Below are 27,371 nucleotides of genomic sequence, written 5' to 3' on the forward strand. Positions count from 1 at the left end.
GGGGAAAGACGTGCGGGGCCCCAGCGGTTAAAACAGGGCGACACAAGAGGGGACATCAGGGGGGGAAAGACGTGCGGGGCCCCAGCGGTTAAAACAGGGCGACACAAGAGGGGACATCAGGGGGGGAAAGACGTGCGGGGCCCCAGCGGTTAAAACAGGGCGACACAAGAGGGGACATCGGGGGGGGGGGGGAAAGACGTGCGGGGCCCCAGCGGTTAAACAGGGCGACACAAGAGGGGACATCAGGGGGAAAGACGCACGCGCGGCAGAGGAAGACACGTGACGCCTGATGCTCTTAAAATGGGTCGAACTGAACGTAACGTTCCCGGTCACCTTACTGACATGTGTCACATGTGTCGCCTTGGTAACAGCTCCCCGGCTAAGAAGCAGGTGGGCTGATGCAGACCACAAGGAGGCCTGCGGGGAGGTGGTGGTTTGACGCAGAGTAAACAGGAGGGGTCAACACTGTGGTAAACGTCACGTAGAGCCTAACCGGCCCCGGAGGGCCGCGGGGGAGGGCCGCGGGGAGCGGAACACGTGCTCCTCTGTTATTAAACGTCAGTTCCGGCGCGGCGGACTCGCGCGCGTTAGGCGGGCTGCGGCGCATGAGCTTGCTCGAGCGTGTAGGTTCGGCTGTGTCTGTCGGTCAACCCGCCGTCACTCACGCGGGAGCCGCGTGCAGCGTGACGCGCTGTTGCTTCACGGGACAAGTTGGTTTCGCTTGGCTGTTGCTAGGTTGTGCACTGGGTACGTTAGCTAGCCCGATAGCTTCACTGCTTAGCACAGGACAGCTAGCGGCACGAATAACGTCGCCATCTGACCCTGTCAACGGTGGACCTCCGGTGGACCTCCTGGGGACCTCCGGTGGACCTCAGGTGGACGGCCGACCTCAGGTGGACCTCCGGTGGATGAGCGGCTTGGCTGGTTCCGGTAACCAGCAAGTCACATGTGTGGGCCAGGCGTGAGCTTGATTTTCGGCCATGTGGACTTATGGGTGACTGCGGAGTGTAACGTTCCTAGGCGAGTTAGCTTAGCGTTAACGCTAGCTGCCCCACTGCACCAAGCTGAGTAAACCGCAAGTCCAAACCAACAAACAATGTCTGATCAGCTGACTGTGGAACAGAAGCGACAAATTGAAGACAACCGGCAGAAGGCTTTAGAGAGGAGAGCCCAAAGACTTGGCCAGCAAACAACCACAAACCAGCAAACATCGGCGGGCTACAACAGACATTTCAGTAGGCAGCAGAATGTACCGGTGACGCCCAGTGTCCCGGGTCATCAAGCAGGGCCAGCTTCCACTTCTGCTTCTCGACCAGGTCCTTTTCTTCCACCTTTCAAAGCAGTCTTACAGAACCAAGGCACACATTCTGCGCAGTCGTTCTCAGAAAGTGCTCAGACAGTTCTCCATAACGCTGCTCCTTCAAGACAGGTGAGGCCTCATCTCTCTCTCTCTTCTCTTGTTTGCTGTTTGGTTCATGTTTCGGGAAAGCTTTACCACATGGTGTGTACTATCTTTCCTTGCAGGTGCAGATAACACACCCTGTTCATCAGTCAAAGGGTCAACATTTGAATAGTGCTGGCTTGTCTGGCAGGGATAGCTTTGGAGTTAAACCTATAGAGCAAAAGTCTACTATTCCCTCTACTACCTCCACTGGTGCAGTTAACCTGTTCTACAAACAAGGCAGTGAGCGTGTCCATAGTTCAAACTCCTCAAGAGTAAATGCTGCACCAACAAAGAAGCCCACCATCTCTGTGAGAGGGAAGTGTGTGTCTCACACAGAGGATCGCTTCAGAGTAGAGGTGGGCTACCATAAAGAGCTTATTGCTGTTTTTAAAGCAATACCTTCTAAGAGCTATGGTAAGCACCGGACACTTCATTCAACCTATTCTTGATACAGGATCCGTTAGTGTTAAGTGATGCAAACCAGTGATTCTCTTTTTTTTCACTGATTGATATCCTTATCTTTACTTTAGATCCTGCGACAAAGATGTGGAATTTCAGTCTTGGGGACTATCAACAGCTTAGTATGTACATTACAAAGAATTTCTCAGCTTATATGCAGAATGCCATTTAAATTAGTTTCCTTTGTCTGATTAGGTCAAACTTCTTTATATCTAAAGTTCATATCGTTTTATTAGTTAAATATTTTCTGTCATGGTGCTGTCCCCCCCCCCCCTTGCTAATGCTGCATAACCTCTGCTGTTGGCTCTGTGTTGCAGTGGAGGAAGCTGGCACTCTTTCCAGTGTGTCCCTGAAGCCTCTTGAGGGTATGGAGGCAATGGATGTGACTGGAGCATCTAGTCGTGCTCGTGATGGTGCAGCAATTGGAGCACTGCTGAAGCTCTGTAATAGTTGGCAGAAACCCAAAGCCACTCTTCAGGGTCAATGCCTTCTGGTGTCTCAGTCAAAATTTGAGGTTGACATCGGTTACCATGTTGACGTCGTTGCTGCTTTCAAGCAAATGCCAAGCAAAAGCTATGGTAATTATATATCACATGCTCAATGTTTCATTGATGAGTTGTGACTCTCTTGTTTGAATTTAACATTTAGCTAATTCCTGCAATTCCAACATTTTTTCTTCCCCTGTGTATTTAGACATGAAAACAAGGAAGTGGAGTTTCTTGCTGAAAGATTACAAAGGACTTAGTGAGTTTTATCCCCTCTGTTGTGCAAGTTGTTTACCGGCATCTCCCTGTTTGCTTCCTTTATATTTGCCATCTTGTCTTATCACTCTGTTTTCCACACTTAGTGGATGTCCTCAGTGGGAAAGCAGACGTGGAGGTGGAGCCTCTACCCAGGGCAGTGATCCAGACTTTCTCAGCCAGGTTTGATGGGACTCAGGTCAGGTTGTTAGAGGTCCCTGAGGCAGACCTTTCCTGCATCGACCCCTCACTCACCGGTGGCCTTATGCCCTTCCAGAGGGAGGGAGTCAAGTAGGTGCCTTTTCACACCCATTAGTGCTTGTACTCTGCCTGTTAAGTTTAGCCAACTGCTCTGTCAATTTTTGGACATGGAAGTTGGTCTATAATTTGCTCATTTGTCAATGAAGGGAGTTACTTTTCTCATAATTCATCAGACATTACATCTTCATTTGCACAGTCTTGCATGAAGGATGTCCTCTTTTAATACATTAATAATAGAAAAAATGTAAAGTTTTTTTTAATAACAAAATAAAGCTATTAGTAAAAATAAACAACTTTAAAAAAATAAGAAAGAAAAACAGACAACAGGAGGTTCTAGTATTGGTGTTCCTAGTCGTTCCCCTTAAAATGTTTTTTTTTGTGCCTCTAGTTGGTAACTTTAATTTTGGTGCATTGAATCAGTTTTGACTATGCCGCTGTGTAGATTCTGTAGTTGTTTTTAAAAAAAATCAGTATTCATTGATTGTATCTGTAGTGTTGCAGTTTCTAAAGAAGGCCGGCTCCTGCTGGCTGATGACATGGGCCTGGGGAAAACAGTGCAGGCCATCTGTATTGCAGCCTACTACAGGAAAGAGTGGCCTTTACTCGTGGTGTCACCCTCCTCTGTACGATTCACCTGGGCTGAGGTAAAAATATTCAACAGACTATCTCGTTAGTCATAGTTATGCAGCCTGGTAAATTAGCTGAAATTGCCCTTCCTCTGATTGTTTTGTGGGTATTTGAGTTAATCACTTTTTCTCTATTTAAGACAACAAGCCCAATGGCATTAATAGTCAGCATTAAATCAACAGACTCCCTCTTAAGGATATATGTACAATCCACCTCTCTTGTCCCTTTAAGCCATAGCTGTTCCCTACACATTATAATGCTGGTTTGTGCTTGAAGCACTCTGTATTTGAGGAATTTTAATGCAGTCCCTAAAGGCTGCTTGCACTCGGGTAGGTAATTTATCTTCAGCAGAGAAGACGGGAGTGTTGAATTTCAGGCATCTTTTTTTTTTCTTAAGGGTACAATTGGTAATTCAAATGATAAATAATTTTTCTTGGCATGTAACTGACATTTTTGAATATTATGCTGTTTATTTGTTTATTAGGGCTACTTTGTTGATTGTCTTTCTGTCAGTTTTGCACTACCTGACATGAGAGCTTCAGAGCTTGAAATAGTCAATTAACATCATCAAACTGTTGTTTGCCTCAGGCCTTTGTCCTCGGTTCTCCCCATACGATTCCACGCTGGCTAGTTTGAGAGTTTATCTCAGGTTTCTATCATTCCTCTGAATTTTTCCCTTGTGTTCTATTTATTCTCTGCTTAGTGAACACCTTCACATACAGGTTACTGTAGTTGTACGTTTTAAACAAGCTGTTATTGGTCTTATGTCTACTCACAAGATGATAAAGTCTACCCAGTCTCTAAATATATATATCCCTCATCAATTCAGTGCCCCCATCAGGATTCCGAATCAAAGAGAAGTGTAGTCACAGGGTGTCTCCTCATTAAAGGACATCAACATCTCTCTGGCTGGACTCTTATCGGCACTGTTTTTCCTTTTTGCATTCAGGCAGACATGCTGCAAAGCGTTTGAGCTGTGACTCAGTGAGCTAAAGCTAATCTGACAGGCAAATGGAGCGCAAGGAAGTGAATTGTCAGAAGCATTTGGGCCACAGTTATGGATAATGTCTCACACGGCATGATTGGCTGTTTAGAAACGGAAACATTGTGTCATTAGTGAGGCTGAATTATAAGCAATATTAGTGACTAGTAATCCTTTGATCAGCTGTCGCTCACAAACATGTTAATTCTTTTTTCATCAGATGTTTCTTGGACACTCACAAGCCATTAAAGATTACACAAACTGTCAATGTCAGAAGTAAGGGCTGTATTGAGTTGGAGCTGTTTTCCTCTTTATTTGTCGAGGTGACGTATTATTTCTCTGGAAGGCTTTCAGACGCTGGCTTCCCTCAGTGTGTCCGGACAGCATCAACGTGGTGGTGAAGGCCAAAGACAGCCTGCGCTCCGGTTTGGTTAACATCATCAGCTACGACCTCCTCAGCAGGATGGACAAACAGCAATTAGCCAACTTTAATGTCCTCATCATGGTTAGTAGTCTGGTTGAACTCATTTGTCTTGTAGGTGTGACTGTTTTCCAGGTTGAATTGTGTTAGCTCCTAAATCCTTGGCATAATTAAGATAAACAGACATTGAATTTTGATGAATTTATGAAGTTATTAATATGAGGGGTGATTGTTGTTGAACGCAATGGCAGTTGGAAAAAAATAGATTGTACTATATATGATTGTATTACATGTTCCTGCTGTTTTATGTAGGATGAGTCCCACTTCCTTAAGAACATGAAGACCGCACGATGGAAAGCTGCTTTGCCCCTGCTAAAGGTACTTTTTCTATCCTCTGTTTTCTTACTTGGTATAGGATCAGTTTAATGGATTGGTGTACAGCTTTTGTTATACAGGGAAACTCTGTTGTGAGTAGAGCTTGAATCCGTAAAATAAGATGTGATAAACTTCAATAAACTCCTGCAGGGAATTTGAATTGTGCAGATGCTAGCAGACTCAAAGCGGTTTGATATATGTAACACAGTGTCCTACCAAAACTACAAACTAAAGAAAGGAAGGTCTAGAGTTGCTGCCTTTCAATTATAATATCTTTTCTATCTTAGCAGGAACAGACAGAGCACCAGAATCCAACACTCAATTAAGATTATAAAACTCAACTCAGTGTCAGTATCACTTGGTGTCTGAGCTGTCTAACAAGACACAAGAAGAACTTTTCAGAAATTATTAAATAATGATTCCCAAACTTGCAAGGCAAGAAAATAATTGTTTGCACATTTGCTACATTGGCTGTTGGATCCCTGAGTTCAATACCTGTCTTCATCTATATCAATATGCCATATAGAAAGTGACTTTTGTTTATCTGTGAAAGTCACTGGTGAACAGACAACCCACTGTCAAAAACGTACCAGTTTCAGTGGATGCTGTTAATTTTTTGCTCCGTCACCTTGACTCACTTTGATCAGAACTGATTTCTGTCCTCAGGCAGCAAAGAGGGTGATCCTTCTGTCTGGGACCCCTGCCATGTCCAGACCCTCAGAGCTCTACACCCAGATCTTTGCTGTCAGACCCACCCTCTTCCCACAATTCCATGAGTTTGGGATGCGTTACTGCAATGCCAAACAGGTAGTTAAACTCTTCTGGGCCCCATGACTGAGTGTGATAGTCAATACCTGCCCCTGTTGGCATTAAAGTGGTAATTGCCTGGGATTCCAAGAGACCTCTGAGTACACAGAGGACTTTAGATCTGGGATATTTGTGACTTCTTTATCTGTCTGGTTTACAACACATATTCTACAATACTTGGAGGGAGGGTTTGACTTTATGCACAAGAGACATAATGTCACGAGATTGTCATCTGGCACACAACACTTTTGGAATATTAATGCTTTTGTTGTTGAGCTTAGTGCACTATCAAACTGCTGTCCGTTGATGTGTACAAAACGGCGTGCTTTATGAAATTTAATACCAGGTGAAATGATAACCCGACTGCGACTTTCTATCTATTTCCATCCTTTTGTTATCGTCCTTGTACTTGAACTTGTACACATTACAACTACTTTAGTCGTGTACATTTTAATTGGCTTATTATTAGATTTGTTTGATTTTGGTTTGAGAGAATCTTTTTTTTCCCTTTTTTAGTTATACAATTGAAAGCTTGTCTACTTAAGCAATAAAGGCAGCTACGTTTTTTCTCTCTCTCACCTCTCTTTAACCCCTCCCCAACCCATTATTCCTTCCTTCCCTGCCCCACCTTCTTCGCTCAATCCATCTTTCATCTGGTCTCTCATAGCTGACCTGGGGCTGGGACTACTCTGGGTCGTCTAACCTCGGGGAGCTGAAGCTGCTGCTGGAGGAATGCCTGATGCTGCGTCGCCTCAAGTCCGATGTCCTCTCCCAGCTGCCTGCCAAACAGCGCAAGGTTGTCATGGTGACCATAGATGGAGTCAACACCCGGCTCAAAGCTGCCCTCTCAGCTGCAGCTAAGGAGCTGGCCAAGGGACAGCCCAACGTAAGTCACATCAGGCTTCCTGTTGTCTCCTGGAAAACTTGTGAAATCCTCAAAATCAAATATTGTGCTTTCCAGGCCATGAAAAAGGTTATGGAACTTAACACAAGTGAAAAAGGCTTTGTAGTCTGTTTTGACCAATTGCCTTTTTTTCTTTTTCTTTTTTTTAATATCAAGCTTAAAATAAGCTTGAGATTAAAATAAGTCCCAAGCAAGCTAGTTTGAGGGCCAAAGAATTTAAGATTTGAACATACACTACCGTTCAAAAGTTTGGGATCACCCAAACAATTTTGTGTTTTCCATGAAAAGTCACACTTATTCACCACCATATGTTGTGAAATGAATAGAAAATAGAGTCAAGACATTGACAAGGTTAGAAATAATGATTTGTATTTGAAATAAGATTTTTTTTACATCAAACTTTGCTTTCGTCAAAGAATCCTCCATTTGCAGCAATTACAGCATTGCAGACCTTTGGCATTCTAGCTGTTAATTTGTTGAGGTAATCTGGAGAAATTGCACCCCACGCTTCCAGAAGCAGCTCCCACAAGTTGGATTGGTTGGATGGGCACTTCTTTGAGCAGATTGAGTTTCTGGAGCATCACATTTGTGGGGTCAATTAAACGCTCAAAATGGCCAGAAAAAGAGAACTTTCATCTGAAACTCGACAGTCTATTCTTGTTCTTAGAAATGAAGGCTATTCCATGCGAGAAATTGCTAAGAAATTGAAGATTTCCTACACCGGTGTGTACTACTCCCTTCAGAGGACAGCACAAACAGGCTCTAACCAGAGTAGAAAAAGAAGTGGGAGGCCGCGTTGCACAACTGAGCAAGAAGATAAGTACATTAGAGTCTCTAGTTTGAGAAACAGACGCCTCACAGGTCCCCAACTGGCATCTTCATTAAATAGTACCTGTTAGAGCCTGTTTGTGCTGTCCTCTGAAGGGAGTAGTACACACCGGTGTAGGAAATCTTCAATTTCTTAGCAATTTCTCGCATGGAATAGCCTTCATTTCTAAGAACAAGAATAGACTGTCGAGTTTCAGATGAAAGTTCTCTTTTTCTGGCCATTTTGAGCGTTTAATTGACCCCACAAATGTGATGCTCCAGAAACTCAATCTGCTCAAAGATGTGCCCATCCAACCAATCCAACTTGTGGGAGCTGCTTCTGGAAGCGTGGGGTGCAATTTCTCCAGATTACCTCAACAAATTAACAGCTAGAATGCCAAAGGTCTGCAATGCTGTAATTGCTGCAAATGGAGGATTCTTTGACGAAAGCAAAGTTTGATGTAAAAAAAATCTTATTTCAAATACAAATCATTATTTCTAACCTTGTCAATGTCTTGACTCTATTTTCTATTCATTTCACAACATATGGTGGTGAATAAGTGTGACTTTTCATGAAAAACACAAAATTGTTTGGGTGATCCCAAACTTTTGAACGGTAGTGTAAGTGCTTTTAATTACTGCCCATGGAATGCTGCTTCTTTTATTGGTACCTTGAAAGAGGACTCATTCCATTGTTAAAAGGTGAACTCTGTTGTAGCTTTATTAGAGGGAGACCCTGAACGCCAAATATACACGCATTTGAAGCTGCCTTCAAGTGACCAGAGCGTTACAGAGAGGAGTATTTTATCATTACTTATATGCTCCTGATCTGAGCCAGTAGTTGACCTTGGTTGTGCATTATCTTCCCACTTTTAACTGTAAGAGTGATCTTATCAAACAGAATATCCTGTCAGTTCTTATCTCATGCTCTTCTTTATCTCATTTTCAGAAGATGAAAGAGAAAGAGGCCCTGCTCATCTTCTATAGCCACACGGCTGAGGCCAAGCTGCAAGTCATTATGTATGTGTACACGCTATTATAGAGAATCTGCACATCATATCAGCTTATATCTGACAAGTTCAATGAAACAAGTCACGTAATGATGCTTAGGAAAAGGTAATTTTTCCCCCTAGACTACTATGTTGATACAACACTTTTGGTGGCTACTGAATTATTTTTGAAAGATTATAGGGAAGATTGAGTAGAATGTGCTTTGTTCAAAATCATCTTTGTGCCATGTTCAATGTTATATTTGACTTTCAACTTTAAATGTCCCAAATATCTGCCCCAGTGCATGCTGGAGGTCACGTTCTGATGAAGCCAACAAAACCACATCATCTGCGAAGAGTAGAGATGCAATTCTGAGGTTCCCAAAACGGACACACTTCTCACCTTGGCCGTGCCTTGAGATCCTGTCCATGAATATCATAAACAGAATTGGAGACAAGGGACAACCTCGGCGAAGTCCGACACCCATCGAAAACGGGTTTGCCTTTTTGCCGAGAATACGGCCAAAGCTCTCTCTTTGGTTATAAAAGGACCGGATGGCTTGTACTGAACACATTCAGCGCGTACTGGGGCGGTTTGCAGCTGAGTGTGAAATGGCTGGGATGAGTCAGTACTTCCAAGTCTGAGGCCATAGTTCTCTACCGGAAAATGGTGGATTGTTCCCTTTGGGTTGGGGATGAGTTGTTGCCTCAAGTGAAGGAGTTCAGGTATCTCGGGGTCTTGTTCACGAGTGAGGGTAGGATGGAGCGGGAGATTGACAGGTGGATTGGTGCAGCATCAGCAGTAATGCAGACGTTGTACCGGACCGTTGTGGTGAAGAGGGAGCTGAGCCAGAAGGCAAAGCTCTCAATTTACCAGTCAGTCTTTGTTCCAACCCTCACCTATGGTCATGAGCTTTGGGTAGTGAGTTTCCTCCATAGGGTGTCTGGGATCAGCCTTAGAGATAGGGTGAGGAGCTCGAACATCCGGAGGAAGCTCGGAGTAGAGCCGCTGCTCCTTCGCGTTGAAAGGAACGAGTTGAGGTGGTTTGGGCATCTGATTAGGATGCCTCCTAGGCGCCTTCCTTTGGAGGTTTTCCGGCCACGTTCAACTGGGAGGAGACCCTGGGGTAGACCCAGAACTCGCTGGAGGGACTACATGTCCAATCTGGCCTGGGAACACCTTGGGATCCCCCAGGAGGAGCTGGAGGGCATTGCTGGGGAGAGGGACATCTGGAGTGCCCTACTTAGCTTGCTGCCACCGCAACCTGACCCCGGAGAAGTGGCTGATGATGAGATGAGATGTCCCAAATAGGGCAGTTGGAATGCAACAAGATGATACAAAGTACAGACAATGAAAATACATCAGTGTTAAAAAGTTAGAAATACTAAAATATTTAAGTGCTGAAAATATTAGAATACTAAAAAGCTGTTGAATGACTGTGCAATGGTATAATTTCCAGGCAGTATATCATGGACATATTGGAATGTGGAAGGGAGAAGTTTCTGGTTTTTGCCCATCACAAACTGGTTTTGGACCACATCACTGAAGAACTTGGAAAGAAGGTGATTAAAATCTTTCACAACACATTCTTGTTGTATTAGGTGGAATTGGGTTAATTGCTCTGTGTAACTTGGTTGGCAGTGGAAGATAGCGGGATCTCTGGAAGCAACCCTATTTTCATTTAGGGAGTCAAATGGAAATATCCATAACCTACAACCAATTATTAGTGCTGAATAAAACAGCAAAAGTTATTTTGTGTTTTAACTCAAAAGATTCCTTTATCCGTAAATGACTCGAGGTCTTTCATTATGATTCTCATATAATAACTCTCATCACTACTATAGCCCCACCGAACTGATGTTGGGCAGGAGAGCTCACATTTCAGCTCATAGTAATAATGTGACTTTTATTTAGCTGCTAGATGATAGCTCTTTTCCGTTGTCCACTTTCTCAGAGTGCATGGTCATTTACAGAACAGTGTCTGTAAAGCAGGTAGGGGTGAGGGATTTAGTGTCTTGCTTAAGGACACTTTAGTAGGGCAGATGCTTGCCCAGTTTAGGTCCACATTTGGAAAGTCTGCCTACTCACTTATGCTACCCTGCTGCCTACTTGCTAAGACAAATAAATGCACTTATTTATCCCTGTTTCTCCTCACTGTTGTGCTTGGTATTCTTCACTCTGAGGGTGTTGAGTTAATTTGTTTGTGGGTTGTTGACAAAGCGGGAAATCACAGTAGTGTCTTTGAGATTTGGTTCATTATTGATGACTCCGCTTATTTCTCTCTCTTTTGAGGAACTGTCATTGGTTTAATGTTCTAGAAAGTGTGACTGCAACTTTGAACTAATTTCTGTCATCACTACAGAATATCAGTTATATCCGTATTGATGGCTCCACTCCATCAGCGGAGCGCCAGCAGTTGTGTGAGAAGTTTCAGCACTCGACTAAGAGCTGCGTGGCAGTGCTGTCCATCACTGCCGCCAACATGGGTGTTACTCTGCACGCTGCTGACCTGGTCGTCTTCGCAGAACTCTTCTGGAACCCAGGGGTAAGGCACAGGATGACAACCATTGTAAAATATTTGTAAAACCTACAGTACACCGTACCACTTAAAAGTTTGGACACAGCTGATGGAATGAATGTTTTTCAGAATCTTGAATTCATTGCCAATTTTTGAATTTCAATCCCAAACGATTTTAAATGTAAAATATATCCATTTTGAAATGCCCCCCAACCAAAAAGTTGTTTCATTTAGTACTTAAGTGAAATTTAGTAAAAATAAAGAAAACCGGGGCGTCCGGGTAGTGTAGCAGTCTATTCCGTTGCCTACCAACACAGGGATCACCGGTTCGAATCCCCACATTACCTCCGGCTTGGTCGGGCATCCCTACAGACACAGTTGGCCATGTCTGTGGGTGGGAAGCCGGATGTGGGTATGTGTGCTGGTTGCTGCACTAGCGCCTCCTCTGGTCAGTCGGGCGTCTGTTCAGGGGGGAGGGGGAACTAGGGGGAATAGCGTGATCCTCCCATGCGCTACGTCCCCCTGGTGAAACCCCTCACTGTCAGGTGAAAAGAAGCAGCTGGTGACTCCACATGTATCGGAGGAGATGTGGTAGTCTGCAGCCCTCCCCGGACGGCTTCAAAGAGTGGGGTAATTGGCCGGATACAATTGGGGAGAAAAGGGGGGAAAGCCAAGAGAAAATAAAACCCTACTATGAGTAGGTATGTCCCAACTTTTGACTAGTACTGTATAATTTACCAAATGTTGTTACCTATTTAAGGTATGCTTTTTTCTTCTTTTTTTTTTAGCATCGACTCTAATACCCATCCTACCTTTTGTTCTGTGCTGGTTTGGCATCTGCTGTTACTGGAAGGTTTGGTCACATTGAGTGACAGCATAGTTGATTTTCCTCATTTTCTGCAGGTTCTCATTCAGGCAGAGGATAGGGTGCACCGCATTGGGCAGACCGGCAATGTAAACATTCACTACCTGGTGGCCAAAGGGACTGCTGATGATTACCTCTGGTATGTATCTGTAGGTGACACTTCAAATAAGTCCATCCTCTGACAGTCAGATACAAACTAGCTTGAGCAGGTAGGCCAGGATGAAGTTCACACAGGTTCTCAAATATGTATGTTGTCTCAATTAGTGAATTGGTTTTGCTGTACTGTGCCAGCATGATGTGTTTGTTTTCTAGGCCCATGATCCAGGCAAAAATGAACGTCTTGGAGCAGGTTGGCCTTTCTGAGTCAAACCTCTCTGAAAATGCACTGAATTCAACCTTCCACTCGAAGGTGAGCTTTCTATAAGATATAACAAACCTTCAGTAACCCTGCTGTCTACTAGGGAACTAAGTGCACCTAGGACATTACATATGAATGTAGGCTGTATGACTCGCAATGATGTAGTCATTTTCAAAAGTTAAAAGTCCCCAAGCCAGCATAGTTTGTAAAGCTGAACCAACATATTCATTTTTTTCAAAGGACGTGCCTGTGAAGATAACATCTAGAGGTTGATTGTCTCATGAGTTATCTGAATTTGTTCAGGACCCTCTGCAGAGTACCATCACAGAGATGTTCCAGAGGACTTTCACAGCAGATCATGACATGGATGAGGCAGTCTTATTGGATGCTCTGGATGACTGGGAAGAAGATGACCTGGGACACGCTTACGGACAGCATGATGACATAGTCACAGAGAGCCCTCACAAAAAGAGATGCATCAAAGACTGTTTCACTACGTGACCTGGGAAGCATCTGTTCTGCTTTTGAAAAAATTCTATAAAGGTGACTTGATCAAATTTTGTGTTACTGCTCACAAAAGTTAAAGTCCCCAAGCCAGCATAATTCATAAAGTTGAACCAACATATTCATTTTTTTTTTCAAAGGACGTGCCTGTGAAGATAACATCTAGAGGTTGGTTGTCTCCAGAGTTATCATCAGAATTTGTTCAGGACTCTGCAGAGTACCATCACAGAGATGTTCCAGAGGACTTTCACAGCAGATGATGACATGGATCATCTACAGTAAGGTTGCATGCGGTCATGTCTCAAGTACTGAGCAAGTTAGGAAGTTACATGTTTTGAAAAATTTTTTTACATTTTGATCAGACTGCAATTTTCAAAGGTTTACACAGATCCTTCTTAAAATTTGTGGGTTATATAAATTAAAGTTCATCAAATTAATTTGTATTTTTTGTAATATATTTATGAAAAGCAGCACGGTGGTGCAGTGGTTAGCGCGGTTGGCTCACAGCAAGAAGGTCCTGGGTTCGAGCCCCGCGGTAGTCCAACCTTGGGGGTCATCCCGTGTCATTCTCTGTGTGGAGTTTGCATGTTCTCCCCGTGTCTGTGTGGGTTTCCTCCGGGGGCTCCGGTTTCCTCCCACAGTCCAAAGACATGTAGGTCAGGTGAATCGGCCGTACTAAATTGCCCTTACATGTGTGTGTGGGGGCCCTGTGATGGCCAGGTGGCCTGTCCAGGGTGTCTCCCAACCTGCTGCCCAATCACTGCTGGGATAGGCTCCAGCATCCCTGTGACCCTGAGAGCAGGATAAGCGGTTTGGATGATGGATGGACCCACAAAAGGTCTCGTTTGTTTGGAGTAATCAGCGCTCATTTCCCTCAGATGTCGCTGACATCGATTTATCATGTCTGGTATGAACTTTGTTTAAAAATCCTTCAGTTGGTTAATTAATGTAAATAAACATGTAATAAACCTTATTTTTCACAATCTTGAATGAAATCAATGGAAGCTATCGGAACTCGGAACTTGATTAGTTGCTATGGTGACAAACGGTGCTTCCTGAAAGTTTTCCAAGCAACAAAATATTTGCTGACCAACTCATCATAATAACATAGCTGCAGTAATCACCCTGATCCTGTCTAAAATCTTCTACAACTGGAATTTTGTGCGACCTGTCCAAGTGGGCCTAAACCATGTGCTATTGGCTACCAGGGCCACCAAAGTTCCCAGGTTAACGGACACACTCTCAAAAGAGCTTGCCGAGGAAAGAATTGCAATAGCAAAGAAGCTACTGGAGGGGGGAAAGAAAAGTGGGGACATTGTTAAACGGAGGAGAACATCCAGGTTGAAGATGCTTGCCACTTCAAATGGAACAAAATCGACCAAGAAACCGTCACAATCAACAGAAAACCCTTTAAAGAGTCCAAGACAATATTGATGTTGAATTGTGAAAGGATAGTTCTTCTCTAACTTTAGTTTGTATGTCAATTAACACTACAATATAGAGTGAGAAAAAAAAGTTTCATATGAAAGTGTTCATAAAACACGTAAAAGGTGTATTTTTCATTACAGCAACACAGTTTGTAGTATTGTTCGTTTACAGAATAACAGAAGAGAGGAAGATTGTAGATAATGGTTTAATGTCGGTCCTGTTCTTGAGTCTCGGGGGTCTGAAGGCTGCAAGGATTTGGTTCAAGTTTCTGGTCACCTGTAAAATGAAAATTGTCGATGTAACGAGTGTGGTTGTTGAGAACGTCAGTCATACAGGGCTGAAGCTTATCTGAGTAATAAATGGACCAGGGTTATTTCTCAGAGCTGTTAATTATGAAGCAGGGAAAGAAAATATAGCACATTTAGAATAAACATCATACACAATGGGCGACCAAAATGCACTTGAAGGCTGGTTCATACGAAACAAAACTGAATGAGCCCTGTACAGTACGTGGGAAGACCATTATAACGTTTTACCTTCAACGTTTTGACTGCTGTTTGTGACGCTACACAGATCAGTGCCATCCGTTTTCCCCGGTTCGGGAGAGACAACCGTTCCTCGTCCATTGTTGGTATCTGAAGAGTTTCTGCCGTCTCCTTGGAATGTATGATATGTTTAAAAAGAGTAGTCAGTCTCAGTTGCGTCTCATGCTTAGAGTACTTCCATGTCTTTGGTGAACATCATCAGAGGTTTCTCCTGTGGCAGGTCTCAACATTTCTGAATTTATGGCATCATCAAAACTATCTTGCTCTTTTTCTATAAATATATAAATGGGCCTTGATTTGATTGTGATGGAGTGAATTTCCCAAATAAATTTGATGAGTCTGTAAATTCATCTCAGTCATCCTATGTTAGCTGTCAAATTGGCTGTTGGATTAGGTTGTGTACAATAATAACTGTCCTCAACTCACAAGTGTACATCATTACCTAGCAGGGCGGTGTCAAGCTCTGTGTTGCTGGTTAACTCTGTGTCCGAGCAGATGTCACCAAAGATGAAGCGGATCTTCTCTTCAGCATGCTGCTGAGTGGAGGAGCCATGGACAGAGTTGTGGAGAATGTCGGAAGCAAATCGGGCCCTCAAGGAGCTTGGTGCTGTCTCTTTGGCCTGCATTGGGTCTTTGGGGCCCATCATAGCCCTCCATTCCTCCACTGAGTTCTCCTTGGCCAGGACCAGCATTGTACAGGGTCCTCTGGAACAGTCAGAAATTCACATTCGTTCAAAGGGGAGATAACACAGATCGATTTGATTTCAAGGTGCCCTTTTATGGGCAGTTAATCCATTGCTTATTTGAAATCAAGGCTAACATGGCAACTGAGAGAGTGCATTATTCCCCCTGCTTGCCAGCACTTCTCATGTTAGGTCAAGGCCTTTCATTTTTTCTATGACGTTTGCTTAGTCAGTTGGCCTTTTGCTACTGCATCTTTAACAGCCAGTTGGACCGATGGCTGCCAAAAACTAGCTGGACATGCACACCCACCTTTCACACCCACAGATTTAGCGATGAGTACATCCTCTTCCAAGGTTTATGTTTGTGTTGACTAATTAAAAGCAACAGGTTTTCTTGATGACTATACTTCAACAGCTTGTCAACACGCCAAGGGACATGTGTAATGGAAAAGAGCACACAAACAATGTATGGAAGATGTAATGAGCAGCACAGTGGAGTGAAATCCATTTATTATCTAGGCATTTTCCCTGCAGCATTATCAAACAGCCTTTGGACAGTAGGTTTTAAAAAAACATGGCAAGGGGTAAAAACTATTTTGGCTATCAATATTGTTTTTCTAAATCGCCTTAGGATGACCTGAGATGTCTGGATCTGTCGCTACAGTAATGGCTAAACCTTAGAGAACCATGAGAGTGACAGCCAAGACTGTCTCAGAGTGAAGCGCCCAGCTGCACACATCTCTATGCCCATTGTGTTTGATCAGTTGTGTAACAACCCAGTGAAGGGGTTTATCGGAGCGGAAGATGTGCCTAGAATCGAGATGTGCAGTGGAATAAGAATGAAATCGAGATGGACTTTCCAGCCACTTGCTTGGGGCTGCCTCGGTTCTAAGATGCTAAGACTAAAAGGTTGACTGCAGCTCGCACTGCTAATGGGAATTGGGGCAGTTTTGCTGTAGTCAGTTTGCACTACTCTCGTGGCTGTGTCCAGAGATGGACTAACCGACACATGAACTCCACCAGCTGGCTGAAGAAAGGCTTGTCCCTGTGCTCTTTGTAGAACTCCTCAGCCATCCCCCTGGACAGAACTGTCTCCTTCAACTGCATCACTGAGAACCCTCCCCCACGGATCTCCTCCAGAATCTCCTCTGTCAGAATAAATAGAAAGGAGCTGGAATAACAGTACATCTAGTGGTAACCAAGTTGTCGGCTGCATCATCTCTTCACATAAAGAAATTTGCTGGCATGGTGTGCATTATAAATGTGAGGCAAATTAAGCCATATATTGACTGACACCGTTGAACCTTGGTGTTTCTCCATGGCGTCAGGTTTAATTACAGCCAGGGTCCGCTGCTTGGGGAAGAAGAAGTCGATTTCTCGCTCTGCCGCCTCAGTGTTTGCACTTCCATGTAGCTGGTTGATAGGCTCATTCTCCACAGCAAACTGGGCCCTTAGACTAATACACATAGGATGTAAGGGTGGTTAATACATGTGTGTGAATGAAAGTGGCAACATGACAGGTAGCACAAACGCCACTCCATGTGTTATACCCTAGTGACATCCTTTTGGCTGATTTTAGTGAGACGAGAGTTTAGATGTCTTAGGGATACACAAACTCACCAACCAGGAGCCCCCTCTTTGGCTTTGTTGACATCAGTGGGACCAAGGATGGCCCTCCAGTGATCGACAGCGCCTTTCCTGGCCAGAGCCAGAGCCAGTACGGGCCCACTGCAAAGAAACATATTGAATATATCTCTTCAATATCATGGTACTCTGTATGGCTGACATTTTTCTTTATATTTGGACAACTGGAGATTACCTGGTCATGTTTTTGAGCAGTGCAGGGAAGTAGTCTTCTTCAACATGTTCTGAGTAGAACTGCCTAGCCTGCTCCTCTGACAACATCACCTCTCTTTGGAGAGCCACCGTGAAACCAGCCTTGTTGATTTGAGATAAGATCTCTTCTGCGGAACATTAAATATCTCATAGGTAATCAAGATCAATAGCTGCCATCTAAATCTCTGTTGTCTGAAAGCTAGCTTAAAGAACTGGTAAAGAGACCTAAACAAGTGCTCCTGTGCACTTCATTCAGTGGGCATATATTTGCTCAAGTGTGTGTGTGTGTGTGTGTGTGTGTGTGTGTGTGTGTGTGTGTGTGTGCGTGCGTGCATGCATGCATGCGTGCATATGTCTATGTGCATACTTTGTGTATTTGGCATAATTCCTACCTCTGTTCTCTCTGGCAATGTCAGGCCGGATGAGAGCCAGTGTTCTCTCCACACGCTTTTCCTCCCCATCCTGCTCTGCTACCGAGGCGCTTCTGAAGTTGGGGAAGAAGAAGGCGAGTTCCCTGCTGGCCTGGTCAGTGTCCTCACTACCATGCACGGCGTTGAAAAGCGTCTGTGTGCCGTATTGCGCTCGCAAGCTGCAGGAGGCAACGGGAGAAAGGAGAGGAGAACAGATGGTTACTCAGCTGGTGTTAAAGCAGGGAGGAGCAGAATGTTTGGGTGTGTCTGACGGAGCAGGCTAAAATGTGCTTTTAATTTGCTTGTCCAGACCTTACAATACCTGCTATAGAATGCCCTGCATGGTCATATAACACTCACAGAGCTTAAGACTCACTTAAGGCCTACGTTAAAATGAGAGCATATATACAAGTGTTCATGTTTATGAATTAGACATACTGGACGATGACTTCTGTGACAATGGTGTCTAATGAGTCTCTGCGAGCATGGTAGGTTTACAAATGATCTGTCTGAGTGAAACACTGTATATCACTGTGAACAGGTAACCTTGTTGGCATGTCCCTCTTGGCTTCCTCCATGTCTGCTGGGCCAATGAACTCTCGCCATGCTGGGATAACATTGGCTGATCCCTCTACCTGGGACAGCACCAGAATGTGGGAGGGGCCACTGGACATAAATTGCACCAGCTCCTCAAAGCAAGCCTGCAAATTGCCATCGCGTACACATGAGTACCACCCCAAGTGTGGGTGACATAAACATGTACATGCACACACATCTATACATGTGTAGCAAGCATGCAACTATACAAGCACACCCATTAACACAAAACACACTTACACAGGTATACACATTCAAATCCAGGGACACGTGCATATACAGTTCACATCTATGCATGCAGAGGCCCACACAGTATGCATGTGTACATGCTAACATGTGAGACAAAGACAAACACTACATGGCCAAATATATGTGGACAGCTGAACAGCACACATGTGCTTGTTGAACATCTCACTCCAAAACCATTGGCATTAATATGAAGTTGGTCCCTGCTTTGCTGCTATAACAGCCTCCACTCTTCTGGGAAGGCTTTCCACTAGACTTTGGAACATGGCTGTGTTGATTTGCTTGCATTCAGCCACAAGAGTGTTAGTGAGGTCGGGCACTGATGTTGAATGAGAAGGCCTGGCTCACATTCGGCATTCCAGTTCATCCCAGAGGTGTTGGATGGGGTTGAGGTCAGGGCTCTGTCTGTGCAGGCCAGTCAAGTTCTTCCACACCAAACTCGGCAAACCATATCTTTATGGACCTTGCTTTGTGCACAGGGGGATTGTCATTCTGAAACAGGAAAGGGTCTTCCCCAAACGGTTGCCACAAAGTTGGAAGCACATAACTCTAGAATGTCATTGTATGCGGCAGTATTAAGATTTCCCTTCACTGGAACTAAGGGGCCAAGCCCAAAACATGGACTTTTCCCCCCGACCATTATTTCTCCCCCACCAAACGTTACAGCTGGCAATATGCATTTGGGCAGGTAGCATTCTCCTGGCATTGCCAAACCCAGATTGGTCCATCAGACTGTCAGATAGTGAAGCATGATTCATCACTACAGAGAACAATGGCAGTGTGCTTTACACCACTACAGTCGACGCTTGGCATTGCACATTGCACTTGTGCTGTTATTGCTTCTAGAGGCAGTTTGGAACTCGGTAGTGTGTTTTGAAACTGAGGAAAGACAATTTTTACACGCTATGTGTTGCGCACTCAGGGGTCCTGTACAGTGCGCTTGTGTGTCCTACTGCTTCACGGCTGAGCTGTTGTTGCTGAGACATTTCCACTTCACAATAACGGACTCATAGTACACCAGGGCAGATCTAGCAGGGCAGAAATTTGACCAACTGACTTGTTGAAAAGGTGGCATCAGTGCCACATTGAAAGAGTCACTGAGCTCTTCAGTACAGCCCATTCTGTTGCCAGTGTTTGTCTGTAGAGACAGACTGCATGGCACGGATGTGTGGCTGAAATAGCCAAACCCCCTCATTAGAAAGGACGTCCATATGCTTTGGCCATATACTTTTAGTCATGTAGTGCAAGACATGGAAAGAGAGGGTGTGAATGGAGAATAAAATCCGTATTCAGAAGGCACATGTGGTAGATATGCTCCTATGTTTGTGCATTTTTCCTGCTTTACGTGTGCCCTAATCTGGGAACTTTACCCTGGTCTGATTCCTCCTATATATTTTCTGACTCTCTAATCGTTTGCACTCATCACCAACTGCTCGGTAAGCGAAAACCAAATCTGCTTACATGGCAGCGCTATTTTGAGCCTCATGCAGTAATACATGTGAATCCATGATATCTTGCCGACTAACTGAAATGATTTCACTGTGCTGCTCTCCCATCAGGATGTAAACTCCTAATGCCAGTCTCTCTGACTATGTCATTGTATGTCAACCCCCCCCCCATTTCCCCCCTAAACAAGGGCTTGTTCAAGCAGAGAGGGGCTCTCTGAAATGCACTACTGCATGCTCATCCCATCATCCTTCTCTGTAAATAATGTCATTTGTATCATCCTCATCTGTAGATCTGCATATGCAAACGTCCTGTTTGTAGTCTTGCACTTTGTCACACCGTACCTCTGCTGCTCTGTGCTGGTAAAAATCTCGAGCCTCAAACTCAGTCAACATGCGTTCCTCGTGGGCCAGGATTTCAAACCCGGCATCTTGAATCTACCCACAGAAAACACAGTACATAGCCATCACGTCAGTGCTGATCAGTATGAAAACACGAACAATGCTGGGCAGAGTGAGACACTCTTATTATGTAAAGGAAACAAATGGCGTTCCTCTCCCTGTACTGCACCTTCATAATAATCTCATTTGCCTTTCCGTGAGCAACGGCGTCTGGTTTGATGATGGCCACGGTGTAGGATTTCCTTGCAGGAACTAAAGAAGGAAAGGAGGAGCAAGAAGAAGACAAAGACAAAGAGAAAAGCATCTTGGGTAAGACCTAATACCACTGAGACAGCAAAACGCACCACAGAAGATGATGAAGATGATGAAGATGATGATGAATGACCGAACAGAACAAAAACACCAACACAAACATCAGCGCGGATGACAGCGCCGCAAGACTGGACAATTCATCCGAAGACAAGATAGTCTTTTTTCACAGTACCAAGGAGGCCTTCATCATTCTGTTGCTGTTCTTCCTCCTCCTCCTCGTCCACTAGACCTTCATCTTTAACCTGCCATACAAAAAAGAAAGAAAAAGAAATCAATAAAGAAAATATAAAAACAAGAAAGCCAAAAAATAGGGTTTATGTGTACCATATACACAGATGTGAACACTTGTGTGCACATGGGAGCATGCAGGTGTGTGTGTGTGTGTGTGTTTGTTATCCAGCTCACTACTATGCGTTCGCCCCCTTGTTCTAGGATCAGCCTCTCCTTGGCCAGTTCTTCTGAAATCATCCTCTGAAGGAGAGGGGCATCGGCCCCACGCAGCACAGCGACCAGTTCTCCTCCCTGCTCACCCAAAACACACACTGTCTGCTGGCTCTGCAACATGCACGGTGAACGCAACCATGTCTAACGCACACTTTAGACACACACACGCACACACACACACACACACACACACACGCTCACCCCATAGAAGAGAAAGGTCGGCTCACATTTCCCTCGATACTTCTCTAAAGCATCAATGCTGTCTGCTTCAGCCTGCATGGAACACACACACACACACACACACACACACACATTAAGTGATTAGGACTTTCTAGTCAGATTTTCCTCCCATATCACATTCCTGCCTGTCTCGGGCTTACCGTTGCGAAGTGCAGCAGGTCGTCACTCAGTTCGTTCTTTATCTTGCGGAGGAGACTGACCACAGCCCGGCAGGGACCACACCACTGCTGGTACACGTCCACAACTACAGAAAGGGTCGGTAGAGGCAGAGGGGCTTAATAAGGAAGGCGTATTATTCTGCAGTTCCCCTAATGACCGCAGCGGGGCAGCAACACACAACAAATTAAAGTCACTCCACCGCGCTTATCGTTCAGACGTCTTTCTCCATTCACGTGGTTTTACTGAGGAAGCGCGTCTGTCCTGGCAGTCGGAAGCGTACCTGCTAAACCTGCTGCGGCGAGCATCTCGTCCCACTGCGCTTGGTTTGTGACACACGCCTAAAATGGAAAAAAGCAGCGAGACCGGTTAAAAAGCAGGGGCGCAAACAGGCCGTCAGTCAGGAAACACGTCACTCAGCCAGGATGTGTCTGGAAACAAGCTGTCCGTCACCAACCTGCAGGCTCGCTTCTTTCTTCTTGCCCGCCATTTAGAAAGCTCGGAGAGTTGCTCTGCTTGTTTTACCTCTCGGTTGCCAAGCAACGGTACTTCCGCTCGCAGCGGAGACGTCCTCTCTTTGGTTTCCAGCCACCGCTGAGGGGCGCTGTTGGACAAAGCAAACGTGCACATTCCCTGCTTGTATAAAGCTCATTCACCGTCCGCATCAGTGCGCCCGGAGCACTTCCCAAGCCACGGCGTAGTGTTTTTATTGTGTTCTGTCAATGCGTCCATCCTTCCTTCCGTCCACGCGCTCTTTCTTCCTTCCTTCCGTCCATGCGCCCCAGTGCGATGTGAAAATCCACGCGCAGAGACTTGAAGCGTGCTTGAGTTAGGTCCTCCATCCACTGAGCCGGCTTGGTCTTTATCTTGCTTAAGGGCAACTATAGATTCTCTGCGGGCGGAAAATAGAGCCGGCAACTTTGGGGGTTATTTGCCACCCTCTCTCCACCGTTCATACAAACTAATAGCTCATATAATAATTCATATAATAGCTCATATAATAGCTCATAATAGTTCATAAAATAGTTAATATAATAGTTCATAAAATAGTTCATAAAATAGTTAATATAATAGTTCATATAATAGTTCATGAAACAGTTCATATAATAATTCATGTAATAGCTCATATAATAGTTCACATAATAGTTCATAAAACAGTTCATATAATAATCCATGTAATAGCTCATATAATAGTTCATAAAATAGTTCATAAAACAGTTCATATAATAGCTCATAAAATAGTTAATTTAATAGTTCATAAAACAGTTCATATAATAGCTCATAAAATAGTTCATTTAATAGTTCATATATTTCATAAAAAAGTTCATATAATAGTTCATAAAATAGTTCATATATTAGCTCATATAATAGTTCATATGATAGTTCCTATAATAGCTCATAATAGTTCATAAAATAGTTCATATAATAACTCATATAATAGTTCTTATAATAGCTCATAATAGTTCATAAAATAGTTCATATAATAACTCATAATAGTTCATATAATAACTAATATAATAGTGCATATAATAGTTCATGAAATAGTTAATATAATAGCTCATATAATAACTCATAATAGTTCATATAATAATTCATAATAGTGCATATAATAGTTCATAAAATGTTAATATAATAGTTCATAAAATAGTTCATATAATAGTTTATATAATAGTTCATATAATAGTTAATAAAATAGCTCATATAATAGCTCATATAATAGGTCATGTAATATTTCATAAAATAGTTCGTATAATAGTTCATATAATAGCTCATATAATAGCTCATATAATATTTCATAAAATAGTTCATATAATAGTTCATATAATAGCTCATATAATAGTTCATATAATAATTCATATAATAGTTCATATAATAGCTCATATGATAATTCATATAATAGCTCATAATAGTTCGTATAATAGTTCATATAATAGCGCATATAATAGTTCATATAATAATTCATATAATAGTTCATAAAATAGTTCATATAATAGTTCATAAAATAGTTCATATTTATTTACCTGTCTTATTTACTTATTCTAGCTGTAGCTGTTTTTCACCTAGTGTGTCCTTAAATATTTCTTGTTGCCTAGCTGTTTTGACTTAGTTATCCTTTTAGCTGATAAATATATTCCTTGGTAACTTGCTGTTTGCAGTTTTAATAGTATTGTGTGAGGTTTGATAGAGTTTTACATAAGTGACCAGTTTCTGGGCAATAGGCCTATTTTCAGTGTACCTCTTTGGCCAATTGGATGTTAAGTGGCCAGGGTGTGGCCTGCACTCCTGGCGGACAATTAGCAATCAGTGTTCTTTAAATCACTGCTGCTACTTGGAAGCATCAGGCAAACAAGCGTCAGGCAAACAAGCCTAGGTTGAACGAAGGCGAGAGTGAACAAAGGCAAGCGCGACTTCTTCAAGCCAAGACTTCATCAAGCACGGACTGCTCTTTTTAGATCCGGTCAGTCATCTTTATTTTGTGTACCTAGTATAGACTATGTGTTTCCTTCACATTCCTGTCCTTTCCTCTTCCCGGGGCTGGCATAGACACTGGGTCACTCCTAGGCGCTGTGACTCTACCAATCTCATCTATCCCACTCTCTCCACTCACGTGGAGCAAGTGGTGACGGCAGGGCTCTGGAATTGCCAGTCTGCAGTGCCGAAAGCTGAGTTTATCTCAGGCTCAGCATCCTTGCTCTCCCTCAACTTTCTTGCTCTAACTGAGACCTGGATCATGCCAGAAAACACTACCACACCCGCAGCTCTGCCTGATGTGTACTCTTTTTCTCACACTCCCAGAGCTGGGAGGCAGGGTGGTGGTACTGGCCTGCTGATCTCCCTGAAATGGAAATACTCTCTTGTTTCCATTCCACAATTTTCTCCGCCCTCTTTTGAATTTCATGCTGTTACTGTCTCTTATCCAGTCAAACTCACCATCGTGGTTGTGTATCGCCCACCAGGCCCCCTTGGTGAGTTTCTGGAGGAGCTTGACACACTTGTCTCGCACTTCCCTGTTGATGACTCTGCACTTATCCTTCTAGATCCTCTTCTCTCTTTCCTCTCCTCCTTTGACCTTCACCTCTCACCCTCTCCTCCTATCCACAAGGCCGGCAACCAGCTGGACCTTATCTTTACTAGACACTGTCCTATTTCCAATCTCTCTGTTACTCCCCTCCAGCTCTCTGACCACTATTTCATGTCCTACTCTCTCTCCCTCTCTTCACCCCCCTCAGCCCCTCCCCCTACCCACATGGTTTCCACCCGTAGACACCTCCACTCTCTCTCCGCCATTGATCTTTCTTCCTCTGTTACCTCTAGCCTCCCTACACCTGAATCCTTCTCTCTCCTACCCCCTGACACTGCTACTGATCTTCTTCTCTCTACCCTCTCCTCTTCTCTGGACAATCTCTGTCCTCTCACCTCCAGGCCTGCACGCCCAACTCCACCTGCCCCTTGGCTGTCCGACTCAGTACGTACTGACAGACGGAGCCTGAGAGTGGCAGAGCGCAAATGGAGAAAAGGCAAACTCCCAGAGGACCTTCTCAACTTCCAATCTCTTCTTTCCACTTTCTCCTCCTCCCTTTCTGCTGCTAAAGCTGCCTTCTATCACTCTAAAATCCTATCCTCTGCCTCTAATCCTAAGAAACTATTTGAAACCTTCTCTACACTTCAACCTCCTCCTACTTCCTCCCTTCTCCCTGATGACTTTGCTAACTTCTTTGACAAGAAGGTAAATGACATCAGATCCTCCTTTTCTCACCACCCGGTTAGTGCTGCTTGCACTATCCCACCTCGCTCCCCTCTCCCCCAACGAGTTTCTAAACCTCATCAGACCCGGTCCCCACCCCTCTTCTTCAGTCTATAGCACCTGAACTCCTTCCCTATCTAACCCACCTCATCAATACCTCCCTCCAGGCAGGATGTTTTCCATCTGCCTTCAAGACTGCTAGAGTCACCCCCCTTCTCAAGAAACCATCACTTAACTCCTCTGACGTCAAAAACTACAGACCGGTTTCCCTGCTGCCCTTTCTATCCAAAACTTTCGAACGTGCTGTCTTTAACCAACTTTCTTTGTACCTCCACCAGAACAACCTCCTGGACCCCAACCAGTCTGGGTTCAGGGTGGGTCACTCGACAGAGACGTCCAGAGGCAAAGCCTGATGGTTATTTGTATTCCTTCTTCCAAACACCTGTTGTCTACCTCTTGCAACGAGCCATCACTGAGACAGCAGTGTTAGCCAACTGGTGTTTGAATTCAGGGTTTAGCCAGGCTCTGCACTGGTGTCTGAGACCAATGTCAGGGCTAAAATATGCCATGGGTGTGTGCGAACACATTTGTACGTATGGATGAGGATGTTTCCAGCATTTTCATGTGTGCACAGTAGGTCCACACATTTCTGTTCATTCGTCCACTTCAAACTGTCACATGGCAAATGCAAACTAGGCCTGAAAGCACTGTATTTGATAAATGTCAGACAAAGTGATAATGTCTCTGAAAAAAATAATGTCAGCATCATTTGTGCTATCTCACAGCACCTCTGACAAGCCCAGTGAAACTCGTTCTTCTGCAGGATGTCAGCGTCTTAGTCATGGGCTATTTGCTTGATAGACTTGACACTCCTTGCTTGAAGTTAGTTACCATACTAATGGTAAAGGTTTCCATGGCAGCAGGCAGGTCATCCACCAGTCTCTCTGTGGGTCTTCTGTCCCTATATGGGAATGCGAGGAAACACTTATCATCCCTGTAGGATTTCTGGCTAATCTCACTTCTTTTGATGCCAGGCCGAGACAGCGAAGCTGTGCAGCTGTGACAGTGCTAGAGATTAATGGCCATTAGCAAGTCTTAAGCCTCATTACAGAATAATTCTATTCGTTGTGTGTTTAGATGCCTTATGAGAGGCTATAGTCGACCGTCTTCGAACCTGAGGCCCTCAGGACTTTAGTTTGGTTGTGTGGATACTAATGTCATGGTAGCAGTCCCACAGCGGCGCCTTGCTGCAGCTGTTATAAGACTCTGTTTTTGATGCACCGTTTAAAAGAAGCTTTATTTTAGCAGTCGGAAGGCACACGGAGTGACTATACCACCAGTCGGTGTACATATACATAGACACTGGATTTTTTAATACGATTTACTTATTCAGCATCTACTCGCCTCCTCTCCTGCAAAACGTAACGTGGAGTTAATGTAGAATAACTGCATCAGAAGGAAACCGCATAACCTGACCATCACCAGTCCATTTCTAATACGATGAGAGAGAAGAATGAATCCCACAGCACAAATATATTCTATACAGCTTTCTGTTGAAAAGCAATATAGGTAATTGAGGAGCATACATGCATATTACATAAAAATATATATATGTCAGTACAACATATTCACCCTGTGGACCCACCACCCGCCAGGATGAGAGCATTGGGGTAGGGTGCAATGCATGCCGGGCGGGGTAGGCAAAAGCAGGAGCCGGGCGTGCCGACTTCCGGCATCGCAGACTGGTCCAGGCGGTGCTATTTTGAGCCTCATGCAGTAATGCATGTGAATCCATGATATCTTGCCGACTAACTGAAATG

At 44.1% G+C, this 27,371-nt stretch overlaps 2 protein-coding genes across 3 annotated transcripts; one reads left to right on the forward strand and one right to left on the reverse strand.

Moving 5' to 3' along the window:
* The first annotated feature begins 594 nt into the window (after positions 1-594).
* On the forward strand, positions 595-21,419 carry smarcal1 (SWI/SNF related, matrix associated, actin dependent regulator of chromatin, subfamily a-like 1). 2 transcript variants are annotated; one of them, XR_008810999.1, is made up of 19 exons: positions 595-1,429; positions 1,525-1,858; positions 1,975-2,025; positions 2,221-2,481; positions 2,597-2,647; positions 2,751-2,934; positions 3,398-3,548; positions 4,860-5,018; positions 5,247-5,312; positions 5,976-6,116; positions 6,784-7,002; positions 8,777-8,847; positions 10,277-10,379; positions 11,180-11,362; positions 12,239-12,339; positions 12,513-12,609; positions 12,862-13,101; positions 13,203-13,340; positions 21,399-21,419. XR_008810999.1 is itself a non-coding variant. In XM_056289321.1 (18 exons), exons 1-17 carry the CDS (start codon positions 1,097-1,099, stop codon positions 13,057-13,059), a joined length of 2,703 nt encoding a protein of 900 aa, XP_056145296.1. In that variant the 5' UTR covers positions 595-1,096; the 3' UTR covers positions 13,060-13,101; positions 13,203-13,495. The 2 variants fall into 2 exon arrangements, 1 of the variants encoding a protein (XP_056145296.1); XM_056289321.1 differs by lacking the exon at positions 21,399-21,419 and having other exon boundaries at positions 13,203-13,495.
* On the reverse strand, positions 14,626-22,129 carry nme9 (NME/NM23 family member 9). Its single transcript, XM_056289322.1, has 16 exons — positions 22,090-22,129; positions 21,791-21,894; positions 21,612-21,683; positions 21,372-21,488; positions 21,139-21,208; positions 20,824-20,906; positions 20,598-20,690; positions 18,511-18,665; positions 17,947-18,143; positions 17,538-17,682; positions 17,339-17,446; positions 17,023-17,174; positions 16,722-16,866; positions 15,478-15,740; positions 15,027-15,146; positions 14,626-14,766 (listed from the first exon to the last, which is right to left on the reverse strand). Exons 1-16 carry the CDS (start codon positions 22,112-22,114, stop codon positions 14,696-14,698), a joined length of 1,920 nt encoding a protein of 639 aa, XP_056145297.1. The 5' UTR covers positions 22,115-22,129; the 3' UTR covers positions 14,626-14,695.
* Positions 22,130-27,371: the final 5,242 nt, after the last annotated feature.

This window comes from Lampris incognitus, chromosome 11 (genome assembly GCF_029633865.1).
Source record: "Lampris incognitus isolate fLamInc1 chromosome 11, fLamInc1.hap2, whole genome shotgun sequence".
NCBI lineage: Eukaryota > Metazoa > Chordata > Actinopteri > Lampriformes > Lampridae > Lampris > Lampris incognitus.